The sequence below is a fragment of the Megascapheus bottae genome, chromosome 15 (assembly GCF_031878675.1).
Source record: "Megascapheus bottae isolate mThoBot1 chromosome 15, mThoBot2.hap1, whole genome shotgun sequence".
Classification (NCBI taxonomy): Eukaryota; Metazoa; Chordata; class Mammalia; order Rodentia; family Geomyidae; genus Megascapheus; species Megascapheus bottae.
In genome coordinates, this window is record NC_143523.1 from 27,781,644 (window position 1) to 27,803,062 (window position 21,419).

At 43.2% G+C, this 21,419-nt stretch overlaps 1 protein-coding gene across 5 annotated transcripts in view; it reads right to left on the reverse strand.

Moving 5' to 3' along the window:
- The window catches only part of Exoc6 (exocyst complex component 6), a 135,023-nt gene extending 115,262 nt beyond the window's left edge, over positions 1-19,761 (reverse strand). For 4 of the 5 annotated variants that reach the window (XM_090346251.1, XM_090346254.1, XM_090346255.1 and 1 more), the window contains exon 1: positions 19,501-19,761. In XM_090346251.1, the coding sequence (XP_090202377.1) occupies positions 19,501-19,622 (122 nt within the window). In that variant the 5' untranslated portion in view covers positions 19,623-19,761. Of the gene's footprint in view, positions 1-2,837; positions 2,972-19,500 lie in introns of those variants that run through there. The other variant, XM_090346252.1, reaches the window with a different exon arrangement.
- Positions 19,762-21,419: the final 1,658 nt, after the last annotated feature.

Sequence of the window (21,419 nt, forward strand, 5' to 3'; positions counted from 1 at the left end):
CATTCTACCACTAGAGCCACAGTGTCACTTCTGGCTTTTCTGATTATGTGGTAGTGAGCAATGGAGCCCAGGGCTTCAGGCATGCTGGGCAAGCACTCTACCACATTCCCAGCCACAGTTACAGCTGAAATCATTCTTTTCCAGTAGAGGTCTTTAGTCCTATAACCTCTCTGAATCTGCATCCCACAAATGATATGTCATACAGTGGTGGTGGTAATGGTGGTGCTGTCATCATTGTTACTGTCTAAAGCAGAGTCATTACTTAGTCTGGGCTGGACTCAAACTTAAGATCTACCTGTCCTTCAGTTTCCCAAGGTCACATACCTGGCTTGTGTTTTTATTTTCTTCGCTTAAGAAAAATTCTCATTTCTCTTCTGATTTTTCTTTAAAAGTATGTTATTCTACAACCAAACAGTTAAGAATTTTCCAGAGAGTTTTTCTTATTGATCTTTAATTTACTTCTAATGTGGTCAAAGCACTGTATTATATTCTAGACCTTATAAAAAGTCTAGCACATGCTTCTCAGGAAAACTTCAGGCTGAAAATTTTGTGACAATGAGAAAGATAATTTGAAGAAAGTAAGCTACCACACCAATTATAAGGCGTAAATACCAAGCACCAACTTGGCAGGGATTGATGCTTCATTACATTATTCTACTTTTTTAAACAGTGGTTTCTTTTAAGACAGGGTCTTATTACATAGCACAAGTTGAACAATCCTCTTTCCTATGCCTCCCAAGAACTAGCATTACAGGTGTGCAACATCTTGCCCAACTTTAAGCACTGAAGTATTTCCAAAATAGAAACAAAATATATGTACTGAGCCAGGTGCTGGTGGCTCACACCTGTAATCCTACTCTGAGGATAATGATTCAAACAGCCAGCCTGAGCAAGAAACTCCTTGAGACTCTCATTTCTAAGTAATCACCAAAAAGCCAAATGTGGTGCTGTGATTCTGGTAATAAAGTACTAGCCCTGAGCACACAAAGCTCAGGAACAGTGCCCAGGCCCTGTGCTCAATATCCAGCAGGACTAGCAACAACAACAACAACAAAAATGGCATCTAAGTGAAATCTTAAAAAAAAAAAAATGGAAGAACAGTTCAAACACTGTTCAAGAAAAACTGTTAACAGTTGGGCACAGTGGCTCATGACTGTAATCCTACCTACTCATGAGGCTGAGATCTGAGGATATTGGTTCAAAGCCAGACTGGGTACTAAAGAAAGTGAGACTCATATCTCCAAGTAAGCACTAGAAAACAGGAAGTGGTGCTGTGGCTCAGAGGTAGGTTGCCAGCCTTGAGCTGAAGAGCTCAGGGGCAATGCCCAGGCCCAGAGTTCAAGGCCCATAACCCCCCCCCCAAAAAAAACAAAACAGCAATGCTTTCTATCTGTATAAATGAGATGATAAATATGCATATAATATATACATAATATGTATACACATAGTGTATCTGTGTTTGTGTATATATGAGTGTGCATGTGTATATATAACAAATTACATAAATATAAGTCACTGGGATTTACTAACAAAAAAAAAAACTAAACATCTTGCTTTCCAGCAAAAAAAGGCGATCCAACTATCCAGAAAATGAGAGCAAAACTGAACTCCATGATCGTATATATTGTTTGTCAGTGTCCCAAAAGTCTATCAATGTATTTCTGAGGATCACAGTTCGAAGATAAACGGTGGAAAAAAAAAAAAAACTCCATGACACTCTTATCTCCAACTAGGCACCAAAAAGCCAAGTGGAAGAATGCCAATCTTTAGCAAAATTCTGAGAAAGCGTCCTGGCCCTGAGTTCGATCTAGCTCTGGGAGGCAAGGTGAATTTATCTAACTTGAATTGATTTCACTTTATACTAAGTCATCTACAGGTGCAGAAACCTCAGAGCTTCGTTTGCAAGCGGTTTATGCAGACCTGTGGGGCATCATCAGTCTCAAGTTTCCTAAGTTATCCCTACTCACAGTGGGGATGATCTATGATCTTTCTCAAAGAATGTATTCCTGAGGACTGTCCAGAGTTTGATCTAATGACCCAGTACAGTGTGGGGCTAATGTTCTAGCAGGGCAGCAGGTATTGAGTGTGGCATGAATATTCATTGAGTAGCACTGTTCTTAAACAGAGCAGATAGGAATCTGCTTTAAAAAAAAAACGGAGAAATTAAACACAAAGCATGCTATCTGTGGGTAGGGAAAGGCTTCTCTCAAGCTTGCCCGGTGAGCGCGCGTCCCCCCAGCGCGTCCCCGGACGTCCCCGGCCCGCTCCTCCGCCCCAGCCCACGCTGGGGAACCAGGACGCTGACATCTTCCGCTCCATTTCAATTCTCCCACGCCCGCGGCCGCCCAGCGCGCCAGGGCCGCCACCTGCACGCGACCTGCCACCTCGGTCGCCTCGATCTCCCCGGCACGGCCCGGGGCCCGGCCGGGCCACCTTCACCCGCCGCGGGCACGCCCGGCTCCCGGCCTAGGCGTACTGTCAGGACGTACTGCAGGGCCAGGCTGCCAGCGGGCGGCGCCACCGCTCCGAGTCGGAGCCGCCGCGGCCACCACACCCACCGGCTCCGCGGTGACAGCTCCCGGGGCTGAGGCGGCCCTCCACTGCACACCACCCACGCCACGGTGCCTCGCGAGGGCTGACAGGTGCCACCGCCCTCCAGGCCCCGCCCAACCGCCCGCCCCGACCCCAGCCCGAGTCCGGCCGCCCACGCCCCCCCCTCCGCCGCCCCCGCGTGCACCACCTGTCGGGCTGGAGCGAGCGCGCGGCCGCCGCCCGCACGGCGCCTGACGACTGACTGGCGGAGTAAGACCCGAAGCCCCGGAATATAAGGGGTTTACCGGAGAGTAGGCCCCACGCAGGCGGTGTCAGTGCTCTCTATCTCCTGCAAGATCCGCTCGTGCTCCGGGACCGTGCCCAGACTCTCGCCGCTCTCCGCCATCTTGGCTGGAAGCTGAGGAGCCAGCGAGGCGCGGCACCGCGCGAACCGGCGGGGGCGAGCGGCAGGTGGCGCGCGGCGGGGTGGGGCGGGCGGGGCGGGGCTCGAGGGGCGGGGCCGCTGGGAACGTGGGAGCGAGCGGCAGGTGGCGCAAACTTGGAGGGGCGGAGCCGGGGCGGGGCTTAGGGGAGTGGCCTGTGTGGTGGGCGGAGCCTTGGCGGGATGGGCGGTGGCTGGGGCGTGCGACTCGCCGGGATTCCAGCCCCTGTTAAGAGTGCTTGGCTGCACTGAAAGTAGTGCCCCAAAGAGGTTGGGGAGGACCGGGCCACCCCAGCCAGCAGCCTCTACTTGTCTACTGACTGCATCTTTGGCTGTAAAATCCACCCTTGTGTCCTGTGTGCCAGAAGCTCTGCCACACGCAATGTTTGGGAATGTCTGACCCGAGGGCCTGATGTACTCCAGTAATGGGGAGTCAGGGAAAGTAAGATGTACCCTCCTGAAAAGTAATAAGCCATCGTCCTAAAATTTCTTTTACGGACGAACCCAACTTCCAAGTGACAATCTTAGTGCCTTCTCCAAATGGATTCATGTCCTCTTGCCCCGGACGAGTTCACAGAGGTCAGTCAGCTTGTAAATTAATTATAAGCGTCAGAAAAACTAAGCCAGAACAAGAATTTAAGGCAGGTAAGAGCAAAGATACAAAGGAGGTCCGGCGCCCTATCTGACTTCAGCTCAGTCTGTTTACCCAAGGTCCCCAAGGTAGCAGTGACTGGAATGGGGAGAAGTCAGCACTCTGGAAAGGGGCTAGGCTGCCGAGGTGGAAAAAGAGCCTGGTGGCTGGAGCAAAGGTGCCAATACAGCAAAGGAATCCTGCTTAATTAACCTGTTTATGGGACACAGCATGAACCGGTTTGTCATGATCAAAGCAGGGGTGGAGAAAGGTTAATCAGGAACCTAAGCCTGAGAGACAATTGTTTTCTGGTCTCCAGAAATCCTGGACTTTGAGCTTCCCCTGAGTCAGCCAGACCCCTCACTACCAGATGTGATTGACTCTCTTCCTCTAGCCTCTAGGAGAAGCCTCCTTCCATACAGCAAAAATGGTGGGAGGTAGAACTGCCTTTATTTATTGATTATTTATTTATTTTTATTTTTATTTGTTGCCAGTCCTGGGCTTGAACTCAGGACCTGAGCCCTGTCCTTGGACTTTCTCAAGGCTAGAGCTTCTACCACTTGAGCCTCAGCACTACTTCTGGCTTTTTTCTATGTATGTGGTACCCAGGAATAGAACCCGGGTTGTCCTGCATGCTAGACAAGCACTCTACCACTAGGCCAAACTCCGGGCCCCAGAAATGCCTTTAAAAGCACAAACTACAAAGACTAAGAGACATGTCATAAACTGGATTCCTGGATTAAGTACACTGCACAGCTGTGCAACATTGGACAAGACCATAATTCCTTTGTATCTCAGTTCCCCCACCTGTAAATGACAATAGCAAAGTCAACTTAATATTGCTGTTGTCATTGTGCATATTATAATATTGTGCATATTATAATACTAACCATTATATATTTTCTATTCTTGCTGTAGCAAATTTAGTGACTAAAAACAACTCAAGTGTATTGCCTTGTAATTCTGTAGACTGTATTGTGCCCTTCTCACAGGGTGACAAATAAGGTTTTGGAACAACTGCATTCCTTTCAGAAGATTCTAAAGGAAGAATTTCTTTCTTTGCTTTTCAAGCTTCTAGATTCCTTGGCTTGTAGCTCTCCCTTGTGCCCCTCATTCATGTTCAAGGCCAGCAACGTTACATCTCCCTACTACTGTTCTACAGACACATCTCCCTCTGACTTTGACCTGAGTGATTCAATTGGATTGAGCCAAGTTATCCAGAATAAACTATCACTGAAAGGTCCTCAACTTTAATCTATCTATCCTCCTAATCTCATATTCTTTTGAACTCAGGACCTGGGCACTGTCTCTGAGCTTCCTTTGCTCAAGGCTACCACTCTAACACTTGAACCACAGTGCCACTTCTAGCTTTTTATGTTTATGTGGTATTGAGGAATGGAACCCAGGACTTCATGCATGCTAGGCAAGCACTTTACCACTAAGCCACATTCTCAGCCCTAATCTGATATTCTTGTTTCATGCTGGTACTGGCACTTGAACTCAAGGCCTGAGTGCTATCCCTTAGCTTTATCATTCAAGGTTGGTGCTTTACCACTTGATCTACAGCTCCACTTATAGCTTTTTGGTGGTTAATTAGAGATAAGCATCTCAAGGACTTTCTTACCCAGGCTGACTTTGAGCCACTATCTTCATATCTCAGCCCTGAATATCTAAGATAACAGGTATGAGCCACTACCACCTGGTATTTTTGTCATGTTTTATTCATACATTATATGGATTTAGGTACCAGGCCTGCCGCATGCCACACTTCTTAAAAGGCTTTTTCTCTATTAATCTGTAAATGGCTATTATTCTTAGAAAAATCCAACTCAAAACTTATTTCCTTTACCTAAAGATTCTCCATCTAATCACAATCTTTGCTGACTACAGAATCCATTTAGCACACACACACACACACACACACACACACACACACAACTATTTCAAAACTGTGCACCTGTTTTGGGGTTAGTTCTTTTGCATACACTGGAGGAGGGAGGGTTGTTTGTTTTTGGCTTTTTTTAGTATTCAAAATTGAACCCCAGGCCTTGCATATGGCAGACAAGTGCTCTACTACTGAGCTACACTGTAAGCCCATTTGTGGGATTTATTCTTGAGTACACTTAATCCACAGGAAACTTCAGTTCACACTGGCTTAGAAGACCCAAGAATCTTCCTCCTTACCACTGCCCACCCATTCCCAGTAGCTCCACTGCAAACCAATGTAAAGTCATCAGAATCTTACTGATTTCCACTGCCTTGCTGGTTCTGGGGAATCTTATTTTTTCATGCTTCAAGAATATGCAGGAAGCCAGGCAGGATGGCTCACACCTATAATCCTAACTACTCAGAAGGCTGAAGTCTGAGGATCAAGGTTCAAAGCTAGTCCCAGCACAAAAGGACCTGAGACTCTTATCTCCAGTTAACCTCTAGAAAATGAGAAGTGGGACTTGGCTCAAGGGTAGAGCAGTAAGCCTTGAGCTGAAGAGCTCAGGGACATCACCCAGGCTGAGTTCAAGCCCCATGACCACCCCCCCCAAAAAAAATGGAGGAACAGAACATCTCTGCCCAAGTCCACCAGCAACAAGGTGCTTGAATTCAGACAACACCCTTTTTCCTTCCCTCCTTTCTTTCTCTCTCTCTTTCTTTCTTTCTTTCTTTCTTTCTTTCTTTCTTTCTTTCTTTCTTTCTTCCTTTTTGTTGGAGGGAGGTGGCAGGGAATCTAAGACCAGGACTCTACTAACTGAGCCATGCCTCCAACCTGGTTGTTTTTCTTTTTTTTCAATTTACAACTTTCTATAGTTCCTCATAGAGTTCGACATGTAAATGAAAGAAATCTGAGGGATATTTTTTTCTTCTTTTTTTTAATTGTCAGGATAATATATAGAGGGGTTACAGTCACATTTGTCAGGTAGTAGGTGCATTACTTCTCACACATTGATATCCCTTATCTGTTTTTGTCCCCATTTCCCTCCCATCATCCCCTCTCCTGAGGGATGGAGATATATATATATATATATATATATATATATATATATATATATTTTATTTTATTTTATTTATTTTTTTTTTGCCAGTCATGGACTTGAGCTCAGGGCCTGAGCACTGTCCTTGGACTTTCTCAAGGCTAGAGCTCTACCACTTGAGTCTCAACACCACTTCCGGCTTTTTTCTATGTATGTGGTACTGAGGAATCAAACCCGGGTCATAGTGCAAGCACTCTACCACTAGGCCAAACTCCTGGCACTGAAGGATATTTTTAACTGAGGCTTTGAAGCCATTGGAGAGTTCAAGATGAGGAATTTTGAAAAGGTCTGAGCAGAAGGTAGGAGTTGGTTCATCTGTGATTGCTAAAACAATTACAACTGCAATTACAACTGCATTAGTTTCCTCAGACTTGATCTTTATATGTTGATATGAAACACAACCTCTTAGACTCTATAGCACTGATAGAAGTTATCTAAAATGTTCATTTTTATCAAGAACTCAGTGTGAGAACAAGCTTCTCACAGGCTTTTGTCAGGGGATACTTTATCCCTCTGATTATTTAAATAATTTCTAAATTTTTATAGCATAAATTAGTAGTGCAAGGAAGTTACAATTGACATGTCCATGTACATATATAGTGCACCTTGATTAGACTCACCCCCACATCACTCTCTTTCCTTCCTCTTTTTCCTTTTCATAAAGGAAATCTCAAAAAAGCTTCACTATTCTATTTTCTCAGAAAGCATTTTAACCACATTCAGTCACTTTACTCTCTTCATTCACCTTCCCCCTCCCCTAATAACCACACCCTTACAGGACCTGTTTTACATTCCTGACATTATATATATATGTATTATATATATATATTCCAGTCCTGGCTTGAACTCAGGGCCTGAGAGCTATCCCTAAGCTTTCTCAAGGCTAGCATTCTACCACTTGAGCCACAGTATCACTTCTGGCTTTTTCTGTGTATGTACTACTGAGGAATCAAACCTGGTCTTCATGCAAACACTATCACTAGACCAAACTCCCAGCTCTCATTTTTATATCTATACAATTAATCTCTATATGTCAAGATTTGGCTGTTCATACAGCCAAAAAAGAATTTGGGTCAGTTTTGGGACTTGAATTCTGGGCCTGGGTATTGTTCCTGAGCTCTTCAGCTCAAGGCTATCCGCCCTGCCCTTTGAGCCACAGTGCCACTTCCAGTTTTCTGGTAGTTAATAGGAGATAAGAGTCTCACAGACTTTAGTGTGTCCAGGCTGGCTTTGAACCATGGTCCTCACATCTCAGCCTCCTAAGTAGCTAGGATTATAGGTGTGAGCCACCACACCCAGCTTAATTAAATGATTTTTTTAAACGAACCTTCTCCCTTACTGAGGTTCCTGGGGAGGGGTGGAGTGGAAGGAAGGAGGGGTGGTAGCTCCTTATGAAAATGGAGTGAGAAACTGAATCATGAAAGAATAGAATAAATTTTTATCTCCTCCTACAAAGAGAATAAAAAGTGGGGCCGGGAGTTTGGCCTAGTGGTTAAAGTGCTTGCCTAGCATGCATGAAGACCCGGGTTCAATTCCTCAGTACCACATACATAGAAAAAAGCTGAAAGTGGTGCTGAGGCTCAAGTGGTAGAGCTCTGGCCTTGAGAAAGTCCAAGGACAGTGCTCAGGCCCTGAGCTCAAGTCCAGGACTGGCAAAAAAAGAGAGAGAATAAAAAGCTAGTTCTTCCTGAAGGAAACAGCAGACTATTTTAGCTCAAAGGGTAAACACACCTAGGATCTACCCCCACTGAAGACTAAAGGCAGGCAAGGTAAGGGGAGCAGGGCCTATGGCACAGGCTGGCTTCCTAGTTGCGAAGCATCTCCTGCTGCAGTAGTCCTTTCCTGCACATTCCTTGACCAGGCCTTTTCCCTTCTCTTCAGCCCTGCCACCATCCACCCAACCCACTTATACATGCCCTGCCCTGGGAAGCCAGACCTGTGTACCCACACTTCTCATCAGGCCTATGTCAACACCTACCAGAGGAATCCTCAGCTTCAGTTCAGCAGTCTTCCAGTCAAGGTAGAAGTCCATTTACCACTCCTTCAGAAACATCCTGTGCTGTTTCTTCTCTGTGACTTCTGCTGGTTCGTTATTACCTGATAGTTTTTGCTAAGGACTTAAAAGCTTGGCAGGGCTCTGGTGGCTCACACCTTTGTCATCCTAGCTGCTCAGAAGGCTGAGTTTTGAGTGAGAAGTCCATGAGACTCATCCATTGAAACACCAAGAAAGCTGAAAGTGCAACTAGGATTCAAGTAGTAGAGCTCCACCCTTAGTGAAAAAGCTAAGGTCCTGAGTTCAAGCCCCAGGGCTGGCATAAAAAAACAAAAAACAAATTCTCTAAATAATTCACTGTTGTTTGAGTTAGACTCAGTGCTGGAACATGGTAGGTAAGCACTCTACCATTAAGCCCTCTTTGGATTTAAATTAGGCTACAGATAAAAACAAATACATAAGTGAGCCGGGTACAATGGCTCTCGCCTACAATCCTAGCTACTCAGGAGGCTGAGATCTGAGGATCACAGTTCAGAGCCAGCCCGGCCACTAAAGAACATAAAACCCTTATCTCCAATTTATCTCTGGAAAATGGGAAGTGGGGCTGTGACTCAAGGGGTAGAGTGGTAGCCTTGAGCTAAAGAGCTCAGGGACAGCGCCCAGGCCCAGAGTTCAAGCCACATGACCCTCCCCCCAAAAGAAATACATATGTGAAGACAAAACAGCCTACCCAAGAGATTAATAGTCCATTTTCTCCTAGGAAGTTGGAGACTGTAGAACACACAGACAGATTTCACATACGTGTTATTTTAGGACAATGGATATTAACTTCTAAAGGTTCCTCCCAAATCTCCTTCCAGGACTCCCAGAAGGGAAAAATACCCAAGAGGCTGTCAGAGCAAGGTTGACATTGTGTCCAGTGTGAAACAGCAAAGAATTGGTCATTAACAACTTAGACTTTGAGCCTCTTATTCAGGTAACTATCACCCTGTTTCAGGAAATCTCCCCAGAAGGAGGCTGGCCTGATAATTGGCCTGGTCAGACATTTAACTTCTTGGGGTCAAATTCCAACTCTTGCTTTACTAGATGTTTGGCTTAGTGTTGGGAGCCAGAGTGGAATCAAACTGTACCTTGACTTGCATCAGACGATGGCTTTATTGTCTTATTGCTTTCTGGCCCTATTCTATGTAAATGACCTGAGAATTACCATATGAATGTAACACCTGGAGGTTCCCTGGGTCTGGAGGAGGGAAGAAGGGGGAGGGGAAAATAAACGCGGCAGTCTCGGCAGTCTTTACCTGGACTGCGGACATCCCGGACCCGGTGTGTCTGTCTCTCTTCTATTTCTTGCTAGTCCTTGCCCCCGATTTCAGGAACCCCAATCTGCGAACCCTGGTTTGCTGCCGGTTGGCCCCGGCAGCTTAGGAGAGTTACTTCTGTAAGCCCAGTTTATTCAAATGTGAACAGAAGACAATAGAAGTCTTTAGCTTACCAAATAATTTGAGCATTAAAAGAGACTTCATAGATATAGATTTGGGGAGGGGGGAGTTACTGGACTTGAACTCAAGGCCTGGGCACTGCCCTTTAGCTTTCTCACTCAAAAACGGCACTTACCACTTGAAACACAACTCCACTTCTGGCCTTTTGCTCGTTAATCAGAAGTAAGAGTCTCGAAGATTTTCCTGCCTGCCTGCACTGGATCTCTGCTTCCTAAGTAACTAAGATCATAGACATGAGCCCCTGGTACCCAAAAATATGAACCTAGAGCTCAATGAACACTAGCTTTGGAACTACAGTTGCTAGACATTTGTCAGTAAACTATGTAGGGCAATCACTTAGCTTCCTCTCTGAAAAAACTGTGTGTATGTGTGTATGTGAAGAGAGAGGGGGGGGAGGGAGGGAGGAAGAATTTTTTTACTAGCCATTAACAAAATTGCACAGCAGGGTTCTGTGCACCTGAACCTCATTATTTCATAACAAATGAATGTAAATCTCCAGAAATTTGTTTTTATGTTAAACTTAATGTTGTAAAAGCTTGTTTATGAGATAATGGGTAATTCTCTATGCCTGGAAACCCTATAGCATACATCTGATCTTTGTGATCTGATCTCGAACTCTTACCACTTGAGCCACGCCTACTGTCCTACTTTTTGCTGGTTAATTGGAGAAGTCTAGGGAACTTTTCTGCTCTCGGCTGGCCTTAAATTACAATCCAATAGATCTTAGTTCCATGAGTAACTAGGATTACAAGAATGAGCCACTTGGCTTGATTTTAGAACCCTTGAAATATAATTGAAGAATTGCAGCAAAATGTTAAGTACTTGGGCTGTTAATGAACACTTCTCTTAGGCTTTAGCTACTTCATTCCAGGTAGATACAGTAGAGCTCTTCTAGCTTCCATTTCATTGGTACAGTGACCCCAAGTGGCCATTCTTTACACATGCAGACAAATAAACAAATGTAGCTCAGCCTGGGAAGATTCAGGCTGCAAAATCATGTCCAGGAATCTGCTGTTCCATACAGATCTGGAACCCACAATGGAGAACAATAGAAGGAAATTTGAAATTGCAGCCAAATAAAATCCATATCTTTAATAAATACGAACCTTTTCTCAGAGGAATTCAAAAATAATTAGACCTCTATTTATCATTTAACAACTGTTTTTTTTTTTAATGCTGTATGCCAATCTGTGCTAAGCCATCAACAGGGCTAGACCACATGCATGGGACCTGCGCTGTTACACCATTAAGTACTCTGCCAGCACCATCTCCTAATTCTCATTTTTCTTTGTTATCTCATGATTGGTTGTCTAGTAAACTTTTGAAAAGCTGAGTATTATTCTCTAAGAAAAGAGCTGTCCCCTATGGAAATCAGTATGGCAGTTCCTCAAAAGACTAAACATAGAACTCCCCTATGACCCAGCAATTCCTCTACTTGGCATTTACCCAACCGTCCAGAAACAAGGACATACTAAATCCACTAGCACAACAATGTTCATTGCAGCATTATTCCCCATAGCAAAGATATGGAACCAACCCAGATGCCCCTCAGTTGATGAGTGGATCACCAAGATGTGGTATTTGTACACAATGGAATTCTACGCTGCTGTCAGAAAGAATGACATCGCACCATTTGTAAGGAAATGGAAAGACTTAGAAAAAAATCATAGTAAGTGAAGTAAGCCAGACTCAAAAGAACATAGGCCCAATAGTCTCCCTCATTTGTCATAATCAGTAGAAACCTTGGACTCTCCTAGCAGAGACTTACAATAGAACAAAATCTAGAGACATTAGGCCAAATAGTACGACACTAAATGTAAGGACCTCCAGGATAAGGAAACAAAAGCCATATAATGAATGACTGTTGTTCTTAATGTTCTATGTTATCTCTCATCTCTTTTGCTGTCCCTTGGTTATCTCATATTGTTACAATATTTCACCTTGTTATCTGATATATTTTATATGTTTTTAATTGGTTATTTGAAAATGGATAGGGAAGGGGGGAAATCAAGATAAGCGGGGGGAGGGTGGGAGGGAAATGGGGACCATGTCATGAGAAAGGGTATCAATGTTTGTGAAGTTGTGCACCTTCTATCTGGTGAATATAATGTAACCCTTCTATTAATCACAATAAAAATTATTTTAAAAAAAATTTTTAAAAAAGAAAAGAGCTGTCCCATGGCCAGGAGTTTGGCCTAGTGGTAGAGTGCTTGCTTAGCATACACAAAGACCCAAGTTCGGTTCCTCTGTACCACATGCATACAAAAAGCCAGAAGTGGCGCTGTATCAAGTAATAGAGCTCTCGCCTTGAGAAAGCCCAAGAACAGTGCTCAGGCCCTGAGTTCAAGGCCAGAACTGGCAAAGAGAGAGAAAGAGAGAGACAGAGAGACAGAGAGAGAGAGAGACAGACAGAGAGAGAGACAGAGAGACAGAGAGAGAGAGAGAGACAGAGAGAGACTGTCTCATTGTATTACATAAATGATTACTAATCAGTTTGTCTTCCCCTTTACAGCATCAGTAAAGATTGAATTCTGAAAAAAATGAATAAGCTGGGTGTGGTGGCTCACACCTGTAATCCTAGCTACTTAGGAGGCTGAGAACTGAGAATTTCGGTTCAAAGCCAGCCTGGGCACTAAAGTCCAAGAGACTCTTATCTCCAGTTAGCCACTAGAAAACCTGAAGTGGTGCTAAGGCTCAAGGAGTAGAGCAATAGCCTTGAGCTGAAGAGCTCAGACACAACGTCCAGACCCAGGGGTAGGGTGGTAACCTTGAGCTGAAGAGCTCAGGGACAGCAGCCAGACCCAGAGTTCAAGCCCCACAACCAACAAAAACAAAATGAAAAAAAAAGAATAATATTTAATTATTATTTATAATTCTTAAGTAATTTATGAACAAAGAAATCTATACTTTCATTTTGCACTGGGCCCCACAAATATCACTAATCCTACCCCTAGAACAATATCCTGAAAGTACATTTGTAAGGCTCAATAAACAATTCAGATTGCTTAGAAGCTGATATTCAATTTGTATGGCTACTGTCTCTGTTGAGCTCACTATCTTTGAATCAGACTCAGGACTAAATTTTTTTTGTATGTGCCAGTACCAAGGGCTTCAAGATCTCAGTTTTTCTTCCTCACTGCTCATGCTTTAACAGTTGAGCCCTATCTTCAGTTTGGCATTTGGCTGATTTATTGGAGATAAGAATGCCCTGGGCTTTTCTTCCTGGATTTCCTTCCAACTGAGTTATTCCAGGTCCCAGCCTCCTGAGCCACCAACTGCCTAGCTCTAAGAAGAAGAAAAAAAAAACTACAAAATCCTCAAATAAAAAAATCCTATGACTTTGTTGGCAAGGGATGAGGTGGGGCAGAGAATCTGAAAGAAAGTAGAAGAGGTGACATTGTCCAAAAAGAAATGAACTCATTACCTGACTTGTAAAATGGTAGACCCTCTGTACAACACCTTAATAACAATATAACTATATATTTTAAATACATTAAAAGACTGGGTACCAGTGGCTCACACCTGTAATCCTACCTACTCAAAAGACTAAGATCTAAGCATCACAGTTCAAAGCCATCCCAGCAGTAAAGTCCGCGAGACTATTACCTATTATCTCAAGCAAATTACCAAAAAAGCCAGAAATGGAGCTATGGCTCAAATGGTAGAGCACAGGCCTTGAGCAAAAAGCCCAGGGACAGCATCCAGGCCCTAATTTAAGCCCCCAGGACTTATATAAAAGAAAGGAAAAGAAATGAAACACTAAATGACCCAATGCAGTGGACTCATATCTATAATCCTAGCAACTCAGGAAGCTGAGATCTGAGGATCACAGTTCAAAAGTTCAGGAAAATTCATGATACTCTGGCCAAAATAGCCAGAAGTAGAGCTGTGTCTCAAAGGGTAGAGCTCTAGCCTTGAAAGAAGTTCAAGGATAATGCCCAGGCCTATAGTTAAAGACCCAGGACTGGCATAAATAAATAAGACCACTAAATGAAAAAAAAAATTCTATGAATTATTATTTCTCCCTTACTCTGATGTGTTTATTTCCACACTAGTTTACATTAAAATAAAGTATGTATGTACACTAGAGTAGAATATGTATTTCAGAAGTAAAGTAGTAAAAGCAACTTACTGAACATTTACTATGTGCCAAGCACTTCATATCACGATTGGTTCAGATATACTTGACTATATTCCCCACTTCATAGTTTTAGAAACCTAAGCCAAAATCATACAATTAAAAAGTGTCTGGTCCAGATTAAAACCTAGATCCTTGATTTTGATCAATATACTTAATAAAAAATAAGATATAGTAAAAATCTTATGTTTCTGAAGGTCAAACAGCAAAAGAATCATGGAATACCTACAGCTCAGTTCAGCTAGTTAACGTTTATGTATGCCATCTTGAAATTTCAAATACAGTTTAGGCATTATCAATGTTTTCAGTCTTTTCTAAAACATGAAAGTCAAAGAAATACAATATCCTGTTTGTACTTATATCAGTTAAAAAAAAAAAAGAAAAGAAAAGAAACCTTCACGGTCAGCTTTTGGAAAAGAGCCCAAAGAGTCTGTGAATACAAGTGTGAAACAATTATGTTATCATGAAACAATTACAAAAATTTCTTCTGGTACGTCACATTGTACAATTCCCTTTCCTCCTATTTTTTTCCCATCCCTCTGCAAGCCCTTTTTTGGCTGCATCCTCCACTAGCTCCCATTAACGTTGCAATAATCTACAATGTGTCCTTGATTTTCTTATCAGTTCACTTCAGTTACAGCAACAAAACATGCAGTGACTTCGGAATCAAATCAGTTCAGACCCACGTCCAGGGCCTATTCTAAAGCATGGACAGCACACCTGCAGGACCTCGGGGGGGGGGGGGGGGGGCTTAAGGAGCTCCAATCTACAGCCTTCAGGTCCCAGTTTGTATTCTCAGGGACCAAGTCTAGTGAGCGAGGCCTGGTAGTAGGAAAGTCTACTGTGACTACGATAAATAATTGTTTCCCACACCATGATCGCCTTACCCTAGGTCCATAGCTGTCATTGCTGCCTTATTTGCCCCCTCTTCAGGCAACCATTATCAATGCACCTGATATGCAGGTAACACTGGTACTTGGTTTCCTTTAGCATGGATCCAGACGGCCATTAAGCCTCACAAGTGCAGTCACATGCACTAGAGGGAGGAGCTGGTAAGGAACACTGTACATCTAAGCCAAATAGATGGACCAGGACAGGTTAAAAACAATAACAAAAAAATTAAGTAAAATGAAAATGTTGAAGTCCAGTGCCAGTTGCTCACACCTATTATCCTAGCAATTCAGGAGGCTGAGATCTGAGGACTGAGGTTTGAAGCCAGTGGGGCAGAAAAGTCCACATAATTCCTTTTGTTGTTGCTGTTGGTGGTGGTGGTGGTTGTGGGGCTTGAACTCTGGGCCTAGGAACTGTCCCTGAGCTCTTCAGTTCAAGGCTACCACCCTATCCTTTGCACCACAGCACCACTTCCAGGTTTCCTGGTGATTAATTGGAGATAAGAGTTTCATGTTCTTTAGTGCCTCGGTTGGTTTTGAACCGAGATCCTCAGATCTCAGATTCTGGAGTAGCTAGGATTACAGGCTTGAGCCACCATGCCTGGGTAAGTCCATGTGATTTTGTGTGTGTGTGTGTGTGTGTGTGTGTGTGTGTGTGTGTGTGTGTGTGTGTGATGGGGCTTGAACTTGGCCTGGGCACTGTCCCTGAGCTTTTCAGCTCCAGAATACTGCCCTAACCCTGGGCCTGGGTGTTGTCCCTGAGCTCTTCAGCCCAAAGCTATCACCCTATCCTTGAGTTAAGCCCTACTTCCCATTTTCTAGAAGTTAATTGGAGATAAGAGTCTCAGGTCCTTTTGTGCCCAGTCTGGCTTTGAACCTTGATCGTCATATCTCAGCCTCCTGAGCAGCTAGGATTACTGGTGAGAGCCACGGACTCAGCTCTATTTGATTCTTATCTCCAAGGAACTACTCAGAAAAAGCCGGAAGTGGTAGAATGCTATCCATGAAGAAAAAGAAGCTCGAGGACAGAGCTGAAGCCCTGGGCTCAAGCCCCAGGACCAGAAAACAACAACAAAGTTGGATGGAAACCTGCAGGTGGTTACAGCATGATGAAAATGAACAATGTACAGGAACACAGAGTCTGCCAGCAAAACTAGTTCCAGACCCTACTTGGGGGTAAGTTTTTGCCAGGTAGGAGATTTTTGAAGGCCTAAAGCTTAGGTAACACTAAGATACCACACAGAGTGGCAGAAGACCTTTCTTTACATTTCTCCCTGTTTTCTGTCTGCATCACTAATACCACCCTGGAACTGATTCCCCTATTTGATTTGTAGAACTTTCTGAGATAGCTTTAAAGCTACAACACATGGGGAAAACATATTTCACATACAGATTGCGAACATAGAACCTCCAAATCATCTAATTCCCTTCCACTCTTCCAAAAGCAGGCCCAAAGTGTGGTCCAAAGATCTTGTTGGGGAGGAGCCACGGTGTACAGGAGGAACACAGCCTGAATAGGTATAAGACTGTAGGCACTGACAATCCTCATCCCAACAACCGGCTTACAACTCTAGACAGAGAACATGGATTCTCCCATAAGATCAAGGGGAGGAGGGGTGAGCATGCCAGAAAAGTGTGCTTTGTGAAAGCTGGTTAAGTCATCCTTTGGTGACATTGGTTGAAGCTATCTCAGTTCTGAGTTTACTCTGTTAAGTCTACCCTGGCCCTCAGCTGATCATGGACCTGACACAGGACAGACACCTCAGATTCCTACCTGGAAAAACAGGACAGGCAGGGAGAAGCACTGAGAATTTAGGATGTTACAGGCGGACATGTTCACTTAAGGAAATGCCTTTTTTCCGTGACAGGAACAAATGAATAGAGCTGGAAGCTAGTACGCCTGCCTCAATTCCCAGGTGGGAGGATTTCCAGGGAAAGTTTCCCGGGACATTCCCAGCTCCACTCTCCCCTCTGTGTCCTCTCCCTTCCTGCACTACATTCCTGAGCATTCACAGAGCCTCTGGGGATCTGCCAGGCAAGCTACCTCCAGCCAAACTCTTCTCCGTCATCTCTGTCCTGAAGGCTTACAATTTTAAAATATTCTCACCTCCTCCTCTTCTTTTTTTTTTCACCCCCTTGTTTGGTTTGCGGGGTTTTTGTTTTGTTTATTGCTTGGGAGGCTATTTTGTCTTTTAAGTGAGAAGTCTCACTATGAGGCCCTGATTAGCCTTGAATTCGTAACCTTCTACCTCAGCCTCCTGAGTGTTAGCAGCTGTTGTTACAACTACACCAAGCATCACTTCCACCTATTGTTCCCTGAAATGGTGACATTCCCTCTGATTATCTCACTTTTTTCTTGTCTCCCAAGGTCCCCATTAACTCGTTAGTTCAACAAATACTTATCTAAGTCCAATATGGCAGATACTGTGGAAATTTCTGCAAAGGGTAGAAAGAAATAGGCCCTGCCCTCAGGAATCTCTAGTCTGAAAGATGTAGGTTATAACCCAGGAAAAGGACAGAGACAAAGAGACAGAGACATAGAGACAAAGACAGAGACGTACACACACCAGAATAAATGCCCTGGCATGGTGCCAATGGCTCATATCCATGATCCTAACTACGAGAGGCTGAAATTCAGGGGATCACAGTGCCAAGCTAGTCCAGGCAGAAAAATTCATGAAACTTGAGCTGGGAATGTGACTTAGTGGCAGAGTGCTTGTCTAGTAGGCGTGAAGCCATGGATTCGATTTTTCAGTACCACATAAACAACAATAAAAAAAAAAAAGTCTGGAAGTGGTGCTGTGGCTCAAATGATAGAGCACTAGCCTTGAACAAAAAGAAGCTCAAGGACAGTGCCCAGGCCTTGAGTTCAAACCCCAGGACCTGAAAAAAAAAAAAAAAAAAAAAAAGATTGGTACTGGGGAGATTTGTCCTATGAAGAGAGGACAGAAAAGTTGGGGCAGGGGCAGCATGAACAAGACTAGCTGAGAGGATGGCTCTGGGGTAGACAAAGTCTGCAGATTTGGACCAGGGTCATGATACCAGGGAAAGGTGGCAGGACAGGGGTGGAGGTGAAAAGAGTCAAAGAGCTTTGAAGCAGCAATGGCAGCCAAGGCCACAGTAAATAAAACACATCGAGAATCCCTTCACTCCTTCATATTTCTCTTTAGACTTCTGATCCAGCCACCACATGAATGTAAGTGTTACAGAAAGCACTGGCTAGCACAATACAAAGTCCAGTCCAAACAAACAAACAAAAAACCCACTGGGTTTCCCATGTCTTTAAAGCTGAGGTTTCTTCTGTCTATTAAAGAGGGTAAAAATCACCTACTCTTAAAAGTGTATGATACACAGACAAATGAAGTAGGTGTGGAATAGTTACGATGAAGTGGAAACTATTTTGTAATTATGAATACATATTAATCATCTACAAATCAGACAGTAGAATGCAATACTTTTCTGTGACCCCCAACACTACCCCAAGTTCTTGAAGAGATTCAAACTATATTTCCTGCAAAAGAAAGTTCAAAATTAAGGGTAAAAATCAATTCATGTTTAAACAGTAAGTGAATTTCAAACCACCCAGTCCCCAGACTTTTCTGAGACTGAAGAGATATTAAAAAAAATCCTTAATCCCCAAATATTAGTCAATAAATATTGACTGTCACTATCACAGGCAGTGATTGACACCTTAGTTTGCATACTGATAAGTGTCATATATAGACAGATAATCAGGAGAAACTATATCTTAAAATCTACCCATGTAACATAAAGACACATGGTTTTTCATTTTAATCCCCATCTTGAGCTGAACCAATCAGTATCTATGTTACGCAAGCTATTTTTAAATCTCATACAGAAACAAAAATACCTATCAAACAGGTTGCGATCATCTGCCCAAGAGAATCGCAACAGTATAATACACACATTCTACAATTTTTCCTACCATCATATCTACTCAAATATTGGTCCCGTTGATATAGTTAATATTTCTGGGTGTTCTTCATTAAGGGACATTTTGAGAGAAAGAAATTAAAACCTCCTATAGATAAATGGAATATGCATTTAGAAATAATGTGGGATTCTTTCTGGTCACTTGAAGGTGATATAGTTTTAAGCTTAATGGCAACAGATCAGGAAACAAGCATAATTCAAAAAAGAAAGTCAATGAACTATTTATTTTAAATTTCCCTAAGGATAAGAATACTTTTAAACTAAGTATGCACGGAACTTTGTTTCACATATACATATACACATATATTTAATTCTGTTATAAAGAGAAGTATCAAAGTTAGGCGCAAAGATTCCCTATGACCACTACAGAAAGAAGAAAATAGAAAGATGCCTACCTTAAAGTAGCTTCCATAGGCAGCTCAAAAGACTGAATCTCAGTCAGGACATTGTCATAGGTTTGGTCTGTGTCTTCTTCCAACATGGTTCCACAAACCCTGGGTTTCCCAGCTGTAAACATTAGAATTTATATGCAGAATGATTATAACTTAGTAAATAACTTTGGCTTTCCCTACAATTATTAGAAGGTGCCTATGTTCACCCAAAGAAGCAACAAAGCCAAGCTCACTGTCTGACTTCATGCTATCAGAGTCCTTGCTTCCAAGAATGTTGCACAGCTGTTGCTGCTCTGTCTCTACTTATAACATTTTACTTATTATTAACCTTGACACAGTTCAGAAAGTTCCTGCCTAAGGCCTGCTATATTTATTCACTTGTTTCTGAAAGGAAGTAACTGTGAGCAGAAATTACAATCATTATGCTATAAAATGCTATACATTTGATTTGATAGGGCATCTGTTGTCATAATCACTTTATGCTAAGCATAGTCACTGAGTTCATTATATTGACATGTGTTCCTACATATCCTGTAACTCTTATTCTTTGACCACAAACCTGAACTGGTAACTTGTCTAGGAAAAATGCAGTGTCCTGTGGAATGTAATTTTGAAGACCAGAGTCTAGTTTCTTGGTCCCCATCTCCTCTGTTCTAGGAACATGAGTTCTTTCTTTTCAGGTTCAAACATAAATGCACCTAACAGCATTTAGATTGTCATCCTTATGGACTGCTTCTGCCTCACCGTGAATTAGTTTGCCAGGTCCTTTCTGCAAAACAGCTTCTAATGGGGAGACAGAAAAAGCATGAAGATGTTAGAATCTTAAGGGGACTGGTAGCCACCAAGAGCCTCAAAGAATCAACAGACAGTGTGGCCAACAGCCAGCCTCAAGTAAGCCTAAAAGGCTAAAATGGTATTTGTATTTAATCTTCTTCCTCAACTGTGAATTTAACTTTATGCTTTCTAGCTCAACACAAGAAAGTAGGTACTTAAAGATACAGACAGGAAAGCCAGACATGGTGGTTCTCGCCTATAATCCTAGCTATGCAGGAGGCTGAGATCTGAGGATTGAGGCTCAAAGCCAGCCTAGGCACTGAAGTCCGTGAGACTCTTATCTCCAATTAACCATCAGAAAACCAGAAGTGGCGTTGTGGCTCCAGGGATAGGGCAGTAACCTTGAGCTGAAGAGCTCAGGGACAATGCCCAAGCCCAGAGTTCAAGTCCCATGACCAAAAAAAAAAAAAAAAAAGCAGTATTTGTCCCTGCACTGTGTCTTTGTGTTTAGTTACATGACTTCTATTGGCCAATGCTATGTAAGCTAGAGCAATGGTGTGTGATTCCCAGACTAGGCCTTGTAAGGCCTTGTGTTTGCCATCTTTCCCCTTTGCCCTCCCCTGAGGAAGGCATTCTCTGAGAAAGACATGATATAGTCATCCGCACTAATCCACAGATCTGTAGACAAAAGCATAAATTTTCATCCAGCCAGGACAGCTTGAAAACAAGCTGTTCCCCCAAACTTGGAATAATCAGCCAAACTACCAACCAAACAATAAACACAAGAGCACTAACTGAAAGATGGATTAGACAGTAATAGCAACTGGATCTAGCATTTTACTTCAGCCTACCACTATCCCCAACTCCAGCTGTAATTTCCCTCCACAACAGGGGAGAATAAATGCAACAGGAACATGCCTTTTGGCCTACAACATGACAGTACCCTCCTGTGAGTCTTAAAACACACAGTCCTTTGTTAAATTCATTTATATGCAAGGTTTTCAGCTTGGGCCCCATTATAAAGATGAACAAAATATCTGAATCAGGTTTACAGTCTATATAACATTTAAGAAATGCCCACTGAAAATGGTACAGCACTAGCCTCAGTGAAAAAGCGAAGGAGCAGCACCCAGGCCCTGAGTTCAAGT